We start from the raw sequence: 18,705 nt of genomic DNA, 5'->3' as shown, positions 1-18,705 counted from the left end.
CATTAATTACAAATAAACATTGTTCCTGCTCCAGTTTCTGGATAATTATGCTACAAAAAATTCACTGGGATTACATTGTAATCTCCAGTGAACAAATTAATACACATTAGTAAATTTGACAGGTGAATTAAGAAATATAAAATAAAATGTGTGGCATAGAATGTTAATTCATTTAAAACACACAGTACTTTGTTGGATAATAACATTTTACACATCTGTCAGCATTTCTCAACATTCATTTCTGGATAACTTTTCTTATTGCATTTTTCACATCTTTATTCCTCAGACTATAGATGAATGGGTTTAACATAGGACTTACAAAGATATAAAAGACAGCCACAATTTTCCCTTGTTCTACAGATGTCTCAGAGGGGGGCCTAAGGTGCATGCAGAACAATGTTCCATAAAAGATGGTAACAGCTGTCAGGTGGGACCCACAAGTAGAGAAGGCCTTGCGCCTCCCCTCTGCTGAACGGATTCTCAGGATAGCTGTAAAGATGAAAATGTAGGAGATGAGGATGATGGTGAGAGAACAGCTGAGGTTGGATCCTGCCACCACAAACATGGCAGTTTTTTTCACATAGGTATCTGAGCAAGCCAGGACCATGAGTGGTGGGTCTGCACAGTAGAAGTGATTGATCTCATTGGGTCCACAAAATGTTAAACGAAGCATCAGGATGGTCTGTATTAGACCATTTACAAAGCCGTAAATGTACTGCGTCATCACAAGAGAAAGACAGACACCTCGAGACATTTTGCTAGTGTATAACAAGGGCTTACAGATGGCAACATAACGGTCATAAGCCATCACTGCAAGCATATAGTAATCTGTGATCACCAGGGAAATAAAAAAGTGAAATTGAGTCATGCAGCCAATAAAAGAAATGTTCTTTCTCTTGGATAAAAAGTTAACCAACATCTGAGGGGCAACAGTGGTGGCATAACAGAGATCTACAAAGGAGAGATGGCTGAGGAAGAAGTACATGGGTGTGTGAAGCTTGCTGTCACTTCTGATTAAGAAGATCATGCTCACATTACCAGTCACCGTGATGAGGTAGATGAGGAGGAATACCACAAAGAGCACAGGCTGAAGCTCTGCTCGATCTGTCAGTCCTAGGAAAATAAACTCAGTCACTGCTGTGTAGTTTTTCTTTAACATTTGTATACTTGGGACCAGACACGGATCTTTCTAAAGAGAAAAAAAATAAATTTAGATGATCAATGCTGTACACATAACATATGTTTCCATGTGATTCTGAGTCTTCTTCCTTCAAACTTGTAAATATAATGTCTTAGGGAACTGGAAATGGCTCAGAGGTTTCAAGCACGTGTTCCTTTTATAGAAGTCAAGGTTCAGTTCTGACCATTCTTATAATGTTTCACTACCATCTGAAACTTCAGTATGAGAGAATATAGTACCCTTTTTTTGCCTCTGCAAGCAACGGTCACACACATGCTGCACATACCTACGTGCAGGCAAAATACTAATACACATAAATTAAAATAAATAAATCTAAAACAAATTAAACTAAAGCAGTTCAGGAAAGTATAGTTGATATTTTTAAAGTCTCCCAAATCCACATGGAGCTATGTATATATGTGTGTGCGGTGTGGGTGAGGGGTATATGTGGGTGCAAGTATTTTTAGTGTTTACTATGTGTCTCCTGAACATAGGAGTTTAAAATGATGTTTTTATCCAAATATGCTTTGGATATGTGCCACAAAATGTTAGCCACTGAATTTTACTTTGTTTGCCTTAGCTAATTAAATTGGGGAATTTAACTGAAACACGACAGAGATCCACATACGCGTGAGACCTAGCTACATAGGTTTTGAACCCAAGTTGTCTTACAAATTGTTCCTTCACTCTTCAACAGGAGCTCCTCATCCCAAATAGCATACCTAATCCAAAATAGCATAGCAGGACCTCTTTCTTAATTTTTTATAAAGCAAACTTATTTTCTGCATTCTTTTCTGATCAGACAGAAAAATGATCATTTTGAGGGAGGTAACACTAGTCAATATTAAGCATTTACATATATTGCATACATGAGTGAATTAAATACACATGCCTGGGTACATAAATATACATGTCCATACATTGGTAATTTCACATGCTCATGAGAGGCACTGAAAACTTTCTGCTAGTATGGCATGTAATAATGATAGAACAGTGAGAATCAAATCCTCAGGTCATGAAGATTTTCTGTATCTTCATCTCAGTCTAACACTTATAGAAGGTTTTAATGCCAAAACATGAATTCTATACAGGTTTATAAAAGCATAAATGTGCTATTCTTTTAGACAATTCTGAATTGATTATTTTTCAAATCTACCTGAGACAATACTGCAGACATTAGTACAGAAATGAACTGCTCATAGACACCATTTCTTGGAACACTTGCATTTTCTTTGATAAAGTATGTCACATGTACAGGTTTATAACCTGACTCCTATATGATAACCACAATTCCACTGACAGAGGAAGCTATTTAAGCACTAAATAAAATACCACATAAGGGTTCTTTTGTATTACATCTTGATGTTCTACAAATAAGAACCTTGGTTTTAATGAATATGGTATTTAAATACAAAATAAGTCATATTAATAAATGAATGCTTACTCTGGGAAATACAGAATATATTCAGAAGTGATATTATAAAGTCATTGAAATAGAATCCAGTTCAGTCTTTAATTATTAAAGTGCATATCTCTACATTCTAAAATCTATAAAGAATGCTCTCTACTCCTACCTGTTAAAGGAGAGTAACCTTACAATGGAGCACCAATCTGAAGAAGCTGAATAGTTTATAAGAGGAAGCCTCATAGAGCCAATTCTCCAGGGTTCAATTATCACTTGTAGTAAGTCGTAAGGGATTATGAATAACCCCTATCTTCCTGTTCTAAGACCTTAAATCCATTGAGAGCAAAAGTTGTGTCTGCTTTCCATAGTCATCAGGGATTCAAACCATCCATGCATGGTGAACCAAAGGACTCATTAAGTATTTTATCTTGTGCTAAGTACCTTTATTTTTAACATTATTTGTATGTAAATAGTAATGACTGCTGATAAGGGTCATTATCAGCAGTGATGAGGTCCCTGTGAGTTTATCCAATGCTGAGTGGTCAACCCTGAAATCATATACATACAAACAACACTAAAGCAATTTACAGGTTATATTTGTACATTCATATGTTTTTACAATTTAGAGTAATGGACATCATAAGCTGATCAATTTGGTGTTTAATTAAAGCTGACTTCAAATTTAATGAGAAGATCCGGGGAAACGTTATAGGTAGAATAAGAAAAATAGCACACTGTGTCCTTATCCCCTTCTTGTCTCAACATGAACACGCTAAGGTCTCCTTGTCCATACAATGAACATTTTCCTGGGTGTTTGTGAAGAAGACAGTACCATGAGACGTTCTTTCTGGTACCAGCTTTTAATGGTTCTGGAACCAATAGCTACTCTCTTTGCTTCCTGGGTCCTCAAAATGGGAAGTATTTTCTGACATGTGTCCTGTTGCTTCATCTTTATTAAACTGAGTTTTTAAGATTTCCTTTGTTATCATTTATTATTGGATCCTCTTAAGATCAGAGAATAGAGAAGAAAATTATTTTAACTCTATGACTCCAATTTAAACCACAGTGACACATGATTATGTATTTAATAGACATTACAGTGATGTAAAAAGGGTCACAATCACTACTTTCTATTTTGATAAATTTTTGGGGTGTTTCTGGCTTGCCATTGTCAGAAATTATAGGCACATATGAATCACTATCTGTATTATGACACATTTGAAAGTCATATGACAATCAACTGTTATAATTACTAAAAACATGGCAGGCAAAATAAGTTTGACCATGTTGCTTAGGAATGACTTTCTTTTCTGTATTGGTGTCACCTAGATACAGCAGAGCAAAGGTTGAATATACAATATCAAGGCTCACAATCTCTTGCATAGGGAGGAGTGCAAAGTGAAGGAAACAAGTGGTATTGGCAGGAGTACTAGTTGGCAAAGTATTGACAACATGCAAAAAAAGTGGAGATGTTTATACACTATGAACCCAAACCAGCAGCACTTTTTCAGATACATATTTAGAATCACATAAAGTGCAGGATTTCATAGCAACAGAAAAGTGTAATATACAAGTGTTCCTTCAGAAGAGAATAGATGCATAGCTGTGAATAGATAGTATATGGAAAGAGACACAGAGACTGTGAGCAAAACAGAGCACCCAATTGAATTAGTGTGTATAAGTCTAACGAAGATAATGGAATTCTCTATTGCAAAAGAGAGTAATAAATTTCTTTCTGTGAAGTTTGAAATCTACCAAAACTATACTATATTAGTCTAGGGATATATAAAGAAGTAGTTACTAAGGTAATTCTACAGAGGGACCAGAGATTGATAAGCATTTACTGTAGAAAATAGGGAGAGAAAACATCAGAGAGAACATCTGTTTTAAAAACAATGTAATAATATATGGATATCTGATGAAATGACTGGGATTAATAATGATAGGTTTTATATTGTTGGCTGTGAGCTATAAATTGTTTCAAATTAAAGAAATCCAGTCTTACTATAATTGACCATTATTGGTGAATATTACCTTAATTGTGTGTGGAATATAATTTCCTAAATACAAACAATGTAGTAGGGTGAAATATGAGTCATTTGTATATGTAAAGTAAAAAATATGTTGTGTTGTAAATATGACACAGCAGTTAAGTGCTCTGATGCTCTTACTGAGGACCTGAGCAAAACTTCTCTCACAGTCAAAATACACAGTGACCATCTGTAAACGTAATAATATTAAAATAGAGAAGGGATGGGGACATGTCAAAAGACAAGTCTACAATCCATGAACAAATGAGACAGTTAAAATGTAATAAGTTTTCCACTTAATACCTGTATATTAATATATCTAAAATATCAAATTACTATTTATTTCCAAATTCTAAGTAATGGTCATAGAAAAGTAAAGAAGCAGAGGCTCACTGATGGGAATGCATGCTCAATAACAGATAAATACTAAGCCCTCCTAATGGATATTTGGCATTTCCATAAAGATGATATATATATATATATATATATATTCAATAAGATCAATAAAATCATTTGAGAGATCTATCTGGGTGTAATAATGTGAGATGTATCCTTGAAATTTTATAAGTTAACAAATATAAAAAAAATCTTAAAAAGAAAGACCTGACATACTATGGTCAGAAAATTTCAGACAAATAAGGAAACTACCACAGCATTTGGGCAATTCTACCTTTGCTAAAATAGTTCCAGTGTACCATATTGACTTTATAGAGTAATGACAATATGTCTGTCCAGTTTTAGAATTTATTTTTTTTTAATTCATCAAAATGAAATGTAATATCTATCTTACAAGTTAGCATTCACTGCTGTACAATATGACATTTGTAAGAGACAGAATTTAAAATAAAAATAACAGAAAGTAATTTGATAATTTAAAATGGTTTAGAGAGCAAAGGTGCTGCAAACCTCTCAACTTACTTCAAGAACACTTCCTTCTTAACAACTTTCCTTATAGCCCTTTTCACATCTTTGTTTCTGAGGCTATAGATCAAGGGGTTCAACATTGGGCTTACAAAGATATAAAAGACAGCCACAATTTTCCCCTGTTCTACAGACTTCTCAGAAGGAGGCCTGAGGTACATACAAAACAAAGTCCCATAAAAAACAGTGACAGCTGCCAGATGGGACCCACAAGTAGAGAAGGCCTTGTGCCTCCCCTCTGCTGAACGGATTCTCAGGATAGCTGTAAAGATGAAAATGTAGGAGATGAGGATGATGATGAGAGAACAGCTGAGGTTGGATCCTGCCACCACAAACATGGCAGTTTCTTTAATATAAGTATCTGAGCAAGCAAGGACCATGAGTGGTGGGTCTGCACAGTAGAAATGATTGATCTCATTGGGTCCACAAAACGTTAAACGAAGCATCAGGATGGTCTGTGCCAGGCCATTTGCAAATCCATAAATGTATGGTGCAGCTACAAGAGAGCGGCAGACGCTTCTGGACATTTTGCTCGTATATAACAAAGGTTTGCAGATGGCCATGTAGCGATCGTAAGCCATCACTGTAAGCATATAGTAATCTGTGATCACCAGGGAAATAAAAAAGTGGAACTGTATGAAGCAGCCTATGAAGGAAATAGTTTTTCTCTTTGATAAAAAATTAACCAACATCTGAGGAGTAACATTGGTGGCATAACAGAGATCTACAAAGGAGAGATGGCTGAGGAAGAAGTACATGGGTGTGTGAAGCTTGCTGTCACTTCTGATTAAGAAGATCATGCTCACATTACCAGTCACCGTGATGAGGTAAATGAGCAGGAATACCAAAAAGAGCACAGGCTGAAGCTCTGCTCGATCTGTCAGTCCCAACAAAATAAACTCGGTCACTGCTGTGTAGTTTTTCTTTAACATTTTGTCTTTCTGACATCAGCCAAGGCCTGTAAATTAAACAAAATTGCCCTATTTTTTTCCATTTGTTCATTGTCCCCATCATGTTATCTGGTATATATTTTGTTCTTTCTCAAACTGTTAAATAACATAAAGAAATAGCATAATAATCTTTTAACTGGTGTTATAAATATCTAAATTAATAGAGAAATGGTAATAGGTAACAGAAAGATAGATGATTTATCAGTAGATAAATAATAGTCAGATGCTAGACTGATTACTAAACAGACAGCAGCTAGATAGGTACATAGATTAGAAAGAAAGATAGATGGATAGGAGATAAGAGATGATAGATAAATGAAAGATAATATATCATAGATTAGAAAATAGATAGATAGATAAATAGATAGATAGATAGATAGATAGATAGATAGATCGATAGATAGATAGATAGATAGATAGAGGGATGGATAGATAGATAGATAGATAGATAGATAGATAGATAGATAGATAGATAGATAGATAGAGGGATGGATAGATAGATAGATAGATAGATAGATAGATAGATAGATAGATAGATAGATAGATAGATAGATAGATAGAGGGATGGATGGATGGATAGATAGATAGATAGATAGATAGATAGATAGATAGATAGATAGATAGATAGATAGATAGATGGATGGATGGATGGATGGATGGATGGATGGATGGATGGATGGATGGATGGATGGATGGATGGATAGATAGATAGATAGATAGATAGATAGATAGGGATTGTAGTAAATGTAACTTTTACAAATTTTGTTCTATGATTTGAACTGCTTACATTGATTTATTTTAAGAGGCGAGTGATTTGCCACACTTCTGCTGACACCTGAAATGTTTCTGATTTTGAATTCTACTTTGGTCACCTTATATTCTACTGTATCCATACGGAAGTAGGACTATAGCTCTTTGTTGTTGTTGTTGTTGTTTGTTGTTTGTACTTCTTTGGTTTTCTTCTCTCTTTTTTTCTTTTATTTTTTTAAATTTTTATTAGATATATTTCTTCACTTACATTTCAAATGTTATTCCCCTTCCTGGTTTCCTGTCCATAAGTCCCCAGTCCCTCCTCTCCCCGTCCGCCATGCAGGTATTCCCCCTATACATTCCCCTTATTGCCCCTCCCCATATTCCCCTGCACTGGGGATCCAACCTTGGCAGAACCAAGGGCTTCCCCTTCCACTGGTGCTCCAACAAGGCTATTCACTGCTACATATGCAGTTGGAGCCCTGGGTCAGTCCATGTATCATCTTTCGTTAGTGGTTTAGTCCCTGGAAGCTCTGGTTGGTTGGCATTGTTGTTTTTATGGGATTGCAATCTCCTTCACCTCTTTCAGTACTTCCTCTAATTCCCCCAAAGGGGCTCCTATTCTCAGTTTGGTGGTTTGCTGCTAGTATTGACCTCTTTAGTGGACATGCTGTGGATATTTTTCTCAGGAGAGATCTATATCCGGTCCCTTTCAGCATGCATTTTTTACCTCCATCAATCTTATCTAGTTTTGGTGGCTGTATATATCTGGGCCACATGTGGGGCAGGCTCTGAATTGCCGTTCCTTCACTTGCTGCTCTAAACTTTGCTTCCGTATCCCCTCCTGTGAATATTTTCCTCCCTTTAAGAAAGAGTGGGAGCATCCTCATTTTGGTCATCCTTGAGCTTCCTGTACTCTGTGAATTGCATCTTGGGTAATTCGAGCTTTTTGGCTAATATCCACTTATCAATGAGTGCATACCAAGTGTGTTTTACTGTGATTGAGTAACCTCATACAACTCTTAATGAGAGAGGTACACACAGTCTAGAGTACACTTGATCTGAGCATCATTATGAGGAGCAGAAAAATACATCAGAGTGAGTAGGTCTGCTGCTTCAGGTTCTGCTCCTGTCATCAGGTAGTAAATAAAGTTGGGTTTATTCCAATTACACTCAATTGGATATTGGCTCATTTTTTAGGATTTACTTAAAGGTCTTTTTGAGTCATTTAAAACCCCCACTCCATGTACCTATCCCACTTGATGGACAGATGAGTAATCTAATTCCACTGGGTTCATTTCAATATTTTGATAGTCAACAAAGCAGTTCAAACTGTAGATCATAATTTTCAGAGAAGTATTTTTAGTATGTGTTAAATGAAATAAAGTGCTCTAGAGAAATTTGTAAAAATTATGTTCTAAGTTTTTTCCTTCAAGTATTGATCCTGTGTTCATGATTCCCCTGAACATACAGATGTAAATGTTATATGTAGGAAATTGAACCTATATAAACAGCATATAGAATTATGAAATCAAGATCTCTTCACATGCCTCTCTTAACTCCCATAATGCTTTTCCAGCTATGATTTTCCACACTCCCTTCCACCCAAAGTAATACTTTATCAGCAAATATTTCTTAATTTTTAATACACTGTTCAAATTCTCATTTGCTCAGTACATTTTGCTCATATAGAAAATAATTTGTGTGAGACAATAAAATGTGTCTTACCCTTTTCATGTATACATAACATATGTGTGACTACACTCCATGAGTAATGAACACACATGTTAATATACTTATAGACATACCTTGGTAGTATTCAGTGTTCATGATGGGCTGATGTTGAAGGCAAGAAAACACAATGTATCTGAAGTCTCTGGTGAAACAGCAGGGGACAATATGACAGTGTAGAGAAGAGAATACTGATTTGCCATGGCACCACTGATTATAACTCTTAAATGTTTTAAAAATATAGAAGACTCAATATAAGTTCCTTACTATAAATTGTCAGAAATAATAGCCATATTAACTACATAATGAGGTAGCATGTATGCAGTTCTGAATTATATATCTTTCCATTTTAGGGAGAGTGACTATGAATGTGAAAAACACAAAAAAATTGATATCATCAGTAAGGGATATACACAAACTTATGATGTTGTAGGATCTGGTCCTCTGGTATTGTTACAAGGACAATACCAACAGAAGCAAGTCACTTTGTAAGGTGTTTTTTGAACTGACATGTAAAATTTATATATTACAGCATTCCATTTTGTACTTGGGGACTTTAAAACTATTGATTAGGATAATAAGATAAAAACAAATTTCTTAACTTAAAATTCTAATTATTTTATTCTTTTCTTATTTAATAATTATGTTTGGTACACAGATAAATTTGGGGGATACTAGAATGGTATTTTAATGAATTCATTTATTGAAATACTAAGATTCAAAATAATCAATATCATCCCTCCTTTTCTCTTTTCCTATAAGGAAAATGAAGTAATGAAAGCTAGGAGAGTTTTGAAGTATATATTCAGTCCTTTAGGAAGGGAGCCTTAATTTTGAGATAAAAAAGTCACATGGCTTCATACAACATATATGAATATTTGTGAATGACATACATACATTTGAGCATTCCAGGTCTGGTACTCTTGAAATTTACTGTACCTTGAAAATATCTCACACTTGTGCTTCGTATGTGATTCAACCCTCCAAAATAATTAGAGAATGTACCCTCATTAAATGTACCCGTGATTAATTTTAAATAATCAGTAAAGTTTAGAAGTGTAACAATGTACAATTTTTTAGTCAAATGGTTGGAGAAATAATGACAGTATTCTTTTATTATAGTGTAATACTGTGAAGTCAAAAGTAATCACAAAGACTACCGATGGCCACTTCTGATAAAGCAAATAACAATAAACATCAATGCTGAGACTCAGCAGAATGCAAGCATGCCCAGGTGTGTGCACTTCCCTCCCTGAATATAAGTCTTAGATCCTTTTGTTCCTAGTTGCATGTCTTCAGTGACTCAGTAATATCATTGTGTCTTGATTTCTCTAATAAATCAATTTTATGTGAAGAAGTTAGTTCAGGAAAACCTAACATATGTCAAATATTTAAAATGTTTCTTGAAGTAACTGGAATCAAGATGGAGATAAAAGGCCATTAGCGGGATTCAGAATCAAAGCAATGATTCCTTAAGGACAAAGGCTGTGGCTTTTATGTGGCTATAGATAGATCAAGATCTAGATTAGTGTTTTTCTATTGGAAGCAGACAATAATATTGATAGCTAGTAATGCCCTCTTAAGTCTATCTTCTTTACTATTATGCAAGTACACACCTCTAGGCCATTTATCTGTGAGTACCTTGGCCAGAGAGGAATAGTAGTGGTTCAATATGATTCATTGTTAAAACAGAAATCTAGGTTACAAATCAAATTATTTTATCAATTCAGATGTTTGTTTCTCTTTCAAACCATAGATATCCTACCTGGAGAAGCAGAGTAAGTTCACAATGATAGTATTCACATGCAGACAGTAAAGATTTTTATAAGAAAATTGTTTCAGAGGGAGCAAATCCCTATGGATCTGTTATTTCTTGGCAGGAGTGATTAGTATTATAAAAGCTCTGAGTATGGTAAAATTATTGATGACATGAGTTTGACTGCTCAAGTCATACAGGAATCAAATCTCCAAGGAATGGTGAAGCAAGGGACTTATAATTTACATTTGTTTATAATGAATATTTTATACTTTTGTCTTGGGAAATCCCCACTTCCCTTGTTTGCAATCTGTAAAATATCGTCACACACATTAGAGTCTGAAAAACTATCAGCTAAGTTTTCCTAAGTTTTGGGCTATCTATTTATTCTAAAACTGATATTTACTTTTTGGTGAAAAGAGAGAATTTAACATAAATAAGTTGACAATTTATACTACGACTTTTTGACGCTGTGCCTTTTTGCCTTTTTGGCTCACCTTCCTATCTTTCCCCTCTCAGCTGCTGGGACCTGCCCAGTGGAGAACGTTTGGTGTTCAGCTTTACTCTGACTTTTCTTAAAGAAAGACAGCAGTAAGATGTCAATAAAGGGGAGGAGAGACGAGTAGCTCCATTCCATTCTTGGGCCAGCATAAGAATGCTAACACAGTCAGGAGTTTCTAAAATCTCAGTACTAGGTATTTATCAGAGAAGAAAGTGGCATGGGATTTTTCTTGTTGATGCTCTTTTCATTTGTTTTATTTTGTTGTTTATTGCTTGTTCCAACTTCCAAAGAGCTTTAGGAATAGTACCGATTGGACTTGCCCTCTGCCTCTGTGGATTCAATTTCTTTCAATTGTATCTTCAATCCTATCCCATCATTAATATTTTTGTTGTATTCCTTCAAGCTAAACGAGTGCAGAAGAATTTTCCTTTATCCTGTGTGCTTTACCCAGGCCAGGCCAGAGTGATATTCAATAGTTCCTCAGTAAATGTTGTAATGGAGACATTAGCAGTCATAATAATTTTGTTTTTGTTAAAAGTTCAGGATATTTCCTTGGTGATTGTGGTTGAGGTTAAAAAGAGATTGATATTTAATGTGTATGTATATATTGCTTATATGTATATATTTATGTATACCACAGGTCTTCCTGGCACCCCCATAGGCCAGAAGAGGGGGATGAATCCTTTGAAACCAGATTTACAAAGGGTTATGAGTCACTATGTGGGTGATGAAAACCAAGCCAATGTCCTAAAGAAAGTATGTGACTTAATCATTGACCCATCTCTCCAGTCCCTACAAAGGCCTTTGAGTTACTTTTCTTCTGGATCCAGACTAAATTGAAAGTTAAACATAGAAGGCAGATTTATATTTGCTGACAGCATTCACAGGAATTCCATAAGAATATCAAGGTTCACAACCATAACCTATATTTAGAAGATGTAGCACAAACACATACAGGCTTCTGTGATAGTTGCTTTAGTCTCTGTGAGCCTGTATGAGCATTGTTTAGTTGCTTCTGTGGGCCCTGTTCTCATTGTGTCCTTGAACCCTCTGAATCCTATCATCCTTCCTCTCCTTCTTCTGCATGGTTCCCTAAACGTAGCTTAATGCTTGACTGTGGATCTGTGCATTTGCTCTCAACAGTTGCTGTGGGAAGCCTCTTTGATGATTATTGTGCTAGACTCCTCTCCATGAGAACAGCAGAATAGCATTGGGAATGATTTCATTGACTTTTTTCCTTTTTGGTGCTTTCTTAGTTCTATGGTCTATCTAACACAATGATTAGGTTTAAAAATTAATTCATCCCAGGCTAAAACACAGTCCTCCCTGAAGTAACTTCAGATAAACTTTTCGTTTTGTATTGGATATTTTTTATTTACATTTCAAATGTTATCCTCTTTCCCAGTTTCCCTTCCATAAACACCTATGACATCCTCCTCCCACTTTGTCTATGAGGGTGTTGCCCCACTCAACCAACCATGTCTTCCTGCCTCCCTGCCCTGTCATTCTCCTACAATGAAGGCTCCAGCCATGGCAGGACCCAGAGCTTGTCCTCACATTGGTGCCTAACAAGACCATCCTCTGCTACATATCCAGCTGGAATCCCAAGTCTGTCCATGTGTACACTTTGGATGGTGGTTTAGTTCTTGGGAACGCTGGTTGGTTGGTACTCTTGTTCTTATGTGGTTGCTAACTTTTTTAGTTCCTTCAATACTTTCTCTAACTCCTCCATTGGGGATCCCATTCTCAGTTCAGTGTTAGCTGTGAGCATTCGCCTCTGTATTTGTCATAGTCCGACAGAGCCTCTCAGAAGACAGCTATGTCATGCTTCTGACAGCATGGGTTTCTTTGCATTAGCAATATTGTCTGGGTTTGGCAGCTGTATGTATATCGCCTGGATCCCAGGGTAGATTAGGCTCTGAATGGCCATTCCTTCCCCCTCTGTTCCAAACATTGTCACCATATCTCTTCCTATGCAAATTTTTGTCCCCCCTTCTAAGAAGGACTGAAACATTTGCATTGTCTTTCATCTTGAGCTTCATGTGGTCTATGGGTTGTATCTTGGGTATTCGGAGGTTTCCGGCTAATATCAATAACATCTCAGTGAATGCATACCATGTGTGGTGTTTTGTTGTTGTTGTTGTTGTTGTTGTTGGGTTACCTCATTCAGGATCATATTTTCTAATTCCATCCATTTCTTATGAATTTCATGAAGTCATTATTTTTGATAGCTGAGTAGTACTCCATTGTGTAGATATACTAATTTTCCATTCCTCTGTTGAAAGAGTGTCCGGGTTCTTTCTAACTTCTGGCTATTATAAATAAGGATATTAGATGCATAGTGGAGGCATGTGTCCTTGTTATGTGTTGGAGCCTCTCTTGGGTATATACCCAAGAGTAGTATAGCTGGGTCCTCAGGTAGTATTTTGTCAAATTTTCTGAGGAAACCACAGACTGGTTTCCAGAATGGTTGTACCAGCTTGCAATCCCACCAACAACGAAGGAGTGTTCCTCTTTCTCCACATCCTTGCCAGCATCTGCTGTCACCAGAGTTTATCTTAGCCATTCTGACCGGTTTGAGGTGGAATCTCATGGTTGTTTTTATTTGCATTTCCCTGATGACTAGAGATATTGAACATTTCTTTAGGTACTTCTCAGCTATTCCATATTCCTCACTGAGGATTCTTTGTTTACCTCTGACCCCAATTTTTGATAAGGTTATTTGATTCTCTGAAGTCTAACTTCTTGAGTTTTTTGTATATATGGATTAATATCCTATGTCAGATGTTCCCAATCTGTTGGTTGCCATTTTGTCCCAATGACAGTTTCCTTGGCTTTACAGATGCTTTGCAATGTCATGAGGTCCCATTTGTCAATTCTTGATCTTAAAGCATAAGCCATTGATGTTCTGTTTGGGAAAATTTCCCCAGTGCCCATACATTTGAAGTTATTCCCCACTTTCTATTCTATTAATTGGAGTGTTTCTCGTTTTACTTGGAGGTCCTTGATCAACTTGGACTTGAGTTTGTACAGGGCAATAAGAATAGATCGATTTGCATTCTTCTACATGCTGACCTCCAGTTGAACCAGAACCATTTATGGCTCTGCCAGAATATGACAAATACAGAGGCAAATGCTAGCAGCCAACCGTTGAACTAAGAGTGGGGTACCCATTAGAGGAATTAGAGAAAGTATTGGAAGAGCTGACATGGCTTACAACCCTATAAGATCAACAATACCAACTAACCAGAGCTCCCAGGGCCTAAACTACCTCACAAAGAGTACACTTGGACAGACTGATGGCTTCAGCTGCATATGTAGCAGAGTATGGCATAGTTAGGAATCAATGGGTGAGAAGCCCTTGGTCCTAACAAGGCAGGACCCCACAGTGCAGGAGAATGCCAGGGCAGAAAGGTGGGAAGGGGTGGTGGTTGGGTGGGGGAACTTGCTTATTCAAGAAGGGGGAGGGGTTTCATGGATTGGAAATTGAGAAAGGGGATAACATTTGAAATGTAAATAAAACAATATCCAATTTAAAAAAAAAAACAGAAGAAAAGGCTATCTTTTTTTCCACTGTATGGTTTTAGTTCCTTTGTCAAAGATCATGTGACCGTAGGTGTGTGGACTCATTCCTGGGTCTTCCATTCTGTTCCATTGATCCACCTGCCTGTCTCTGTAGCAATACCTAACAGTTTTTATGACTATTGCTCTGTAATACAGCCTGAGGTCAGGGATGGTGATTCCCTCAGGAGTTTCCTTATTGGATTTTTTGTTATTCCAAATAAATTTGCAAATTACTTTTTCTAATTCTATGAATAACTGATTTGGAATTTTACAGGAATTGCATCGAATCTGTGGATTACTTTTGGCAAGATGGCCATTTTATTATATTAATCCTGCCAATCCTTGAGCATGGGAGATATTTCCATCTTCTGAGATCTTCAATTTCTTTCTTCTGAGACTTGAAGTTCTTGTCATACAAATCTTTCACTTGCTTGTTTAGAGTCACACTGAAGTTCTTTATGTAATTTGTAACTACTGTGAAGGGTGTAATTTCCCTAATTTCTTCTCAGCCTGTTTATCCTTTTAGTAGAGGAAAGCTACTGAGTTGTTTGAGCTAATTTTATAGCCAGTCACATTGATAAAGTTGTTTACCAGGCTTTGAAGTTCTCTTGTGGAACTTTTGGTGTCACTTAAATATACTATCCTATCATCTGCAGATAGTGATATTTTTACTTCTTTCTTTCCAATTTGTATACCTTTGACCTGCATTTGTTGTCTGATTGGTCTGGCTAGGACTCTGAGTACTATATTTATGGGGAGGGAGAGATTGAACAGCATTTTCTAGTTTCCGATTTTGGTGGGATTGCTTCAAGTTTCTCACCTTTCAGTTTGATGTTGGCTACTCATTTGCTATAAATTGCTTTTGCAATGTTTAAGTATGGGCCTTGAGTTCCTGATCTTTCCAAGACTTTTAACATGAAGGGGTGTTGAATTTTATCAAATGCTTTCTCAGCATCGAATGAAATGTTACAGTGTTTGTGTTTTCTTTGAGTTTGTTTATGTAGTGGATTATATTGCTGGACTTCTGTATATTGAACCATCCCTGCATCCCTGGTATGAAGCCTACTTGATCATGAGGGATGATCATTTTGATGTGTTCATAGATTTGGTTTGCAAGAGTCTCTCTTCTGTCTCTTGTATTCTGTTGCTGATGCTTGCATCAATGACTCTTTATCTCTCTCCTAGGTTTTCTATCTCTAGGGTTGTTTCCCTTTGTGATTCCTTTGTTGTTTCTATTTCTATTTTTTATCCTGGATGGTTTTGTTCAATTCTTTACTTGTTTGTTTTTGGTTTTCTGTAGTTCTTTAAGGGATTTTTGTGTTAACTCTTGAAGGAATTCTACTTGTTTACCTGCGTTATTCTATATTTCTTTAAGGAAGTTATTTATATCCTTCTTAAAGTCTTCTATCCTCATCATGAGACATGAATTTAAATCCAAATCTTCCTTTTCCGATGTGTTTGTATATCCAGTTTTTGCTTTGGTGGGAGAAGTGGGCTCTAATGCTACCAAGTAGTCTTGATTTCTGTTGTTTAAGTTTCTGTGCTTGCCTCTCACCATCTGGTTATCTCTGGTTTTAGCTGGTCTTGCTGTCTCTGACAGTGTCATGACCTTCCTGTAAGTCTGTGTGTCAGCATTCTGGGAGACAGACTTCTTCCCAGGGATCAGGGTACCAAGAGCTGTGTCACCAGGTCAGCTTTGTGTGCACACAGAAACTAATAGGATCCTTTCCCAGACTTCTCCTGGGTTCTTGTGTCCTGAGGTCTCCAGGTCGGTGCCTCAGATCAGAAGTGGTGGTCTTACCTCTGCTTTCAGGTGTGTCAGAGCTCCTGCATACTGGCTTTCAGCTCTGTGTGCAGGCAGAGACCGAAAAGATCCTCTCCCTGACTTCTCCTAGGTTCCTGTGTCCAGAGGGCTCTAGGCGGGTTCCTCTTGGGCTAGAAATATAAGCAGAAGTTGTGGTGTCCCCTGAGCTCTCAGAATTGTCCACACTTCTGAGAGTACTGCTTTCTCCCCGATGGGATTTGGGTACATAGACAACAACACAATTATTTTCCTTATTTGTACACCAGGTTACTGTTTTCCATGTATTTTCATCTGAAAATTATTTGAGCATTTTGTAAAATGTTTTGCAAGAACAGTCTCCGACTCTTCTGGCAGACCAGGTGCTATTGAGTCAGTTATCACTTAAAACATTTCACATATGGAAAAACAAACAGTTCCTTGGGAAATAAATACCCATTTTTTAAAATTTTTTTTCATTCTGTTTTCTAATGTGCCTTATTTTGTTTCTCTACTGCCACCCATCTTAATAAGTACTTCACAAGGTCAAGTGTCTCTGTTGGTTAGATATACTTGTGAACATTCCTAGCTACCCAGATCTAACAAAGTCTTCATGGTGATCATCAAAGAGTCTTCTATGTTAAGTTAACTCTGTGATATAACAAGTATAATATCATAGCTCCTCTTCCTCATATGTGAAATTTGGACATCAATATGAGTACCAGCAATGACAAAAGCACAATTAGGAACTTTTAAATAATCTGAATCTGAAAATCACTTTGGTGTGTTACTCAAAAAGTTGTTATATATATTTACTTTGACATATCTGTTGTATTTACTCATGCTTCAGCAGTTATTTTGTGTGACTTTTATGGAGTATCTTCTGACTTTACTAGGAGATATGATCTCACAACAATTTCCCTGATCCTCTGGGTCTTACAAATTTCTTCCACAATATACCCTGAGCCATATATGCAGAAGATTATTTGGTAAATGTATCATTTTTGGACTTGGCTCTACAACTCTTCATGTTGATTAGTCATGATTTTCTGAAACCATCACTGTCTGCTTTAAGTCCTCAACCCAATACAAAGAACTACAAGTAGCTAAGGAATGTAGAAGTCAGCATATATAGTCTTCTCCAGAGAAGACTGCATTGCTTGCTTATCCAACAAAATGGTCAGCCATGAAAACACATAATCAGTTAACATTATACAAACAGCAGGTTGTATTTATGAATATATATGAATATCATATATATATGTGTGTGTACAGTTAAACAAAAATTATTTTAAAAGCAGGCATGAATTTGAAAAAAGGGAATAAGAATATATGGGGTGGGAGGTGTTAGAGGGAGGAGAGGGATGGGGAAATGATGAAAATGTGTGTGTGTGCATGTTTGCGCGCGCGCGCGTGTGTGCGTGTGTGTGTGTGTGTGTGTGTGTGTGTAGAGGAATTGTAATCCAGAAACATGGCTGCTTAGTTGCTAAGGAAGTGTTATTGAACCCTCAAAGACCAGTCAGGAGTCATGCAATCATGTCAGGGGCCTTTATTCAAGATAAATCTTGGACTCTGCTCACCACCACATGTAGGATTCTGTTTACCACTGATGTGCAGGATGCTTTTGGTGGGGAAGTGTTTCTAGTTTGGTAAATATGTAATTGGAGAGCTACTATAGCCTTCAGCATAATTGGCTGGTGCTGGGAGTCAAACTACAGACTTAACTTCTGTTTCCCTCTGCATTAGGCAGTTATTAGGCAGGGGGCTGGGCTTGTTGGGGATTAATCTGGAAATCCTGGATTTGATGGGCGAGACTAACCTGGAGACAAAGATCTTGTTGGGGTTAATCTAGAAATTGGAGCTTGGTTCAGTTTTTGTTCGGAGCTTACTTGGAAACTGGTGCTAGATACTGGCCTGTTAATTTGAGTGCAAACTTAGATCAAGTTCTCTAAGATCAAGTTTGAACCCAAAAATTTGGTCCCTCACCTGCTCAGAAAAGGGATCACATACAAAAACCTTCAAGGTCTATGTGATTCGAGGGGAATGCAGATACTATTTGGATTATAGTATGATCTAGGTACAATAAAGATATGCCCATACTACATACCTTTAAGGAAAAATTAGTTTACAGAAGGT

General features: G+C 36.8%; 2 protein-coding genes across 2 annotated transcripts; both read right to left on the bottom strand.

Moving 5' to 3' along the window:
• Nucleotides 1-235: 235 nt before the first annotated feature.
• Nucleotides 236-1,159, bottom strand: Or5m13b (olfactory receptor family 5 subfamily M member 13B). The gene is given in 1 exon segment (NM_001000299.1): nucleotides 236-1,159. A coding segment is annotated over 1 exon segment (924 nt).
• A 4,370-nt stretch (nucleotides 1,160-5,529) lies between these two features.
• Or5m13 (olfactory receptor family 5 subfamily M member 13) lies at nucleotides 5,530-6,468 on the bottom strand. Its single transcript, NM_001001124.1, is given in 1 exon segment — nucleotides 5,530-6,468. A coding segment is annotated over 1 exon segment (939 nt).
• Nucleotides 6,469-18,705: the final 12,237 nt, after the last annotated feature.

This window comes from Rattus norvegicus, chromosome 3 (assembly GCF_021556685.1).
Source record: "Rattus norvegicus strain SHRSP/BbbUtx chromosome 3, alternate assembly SHRSP_T2T, whole genome shotgun sequence".
Classification (NCBI taxonomy): Eukaryota; Metazoa; Chordata; class Mammalia; order Rodentia; family Muridae; genus Rattus; species Rattus norvegicus.
Note: the sequence above shows the minus strand (reverse complement) of the source record. Positions and strands in the feature narration are given on the sequence as shown.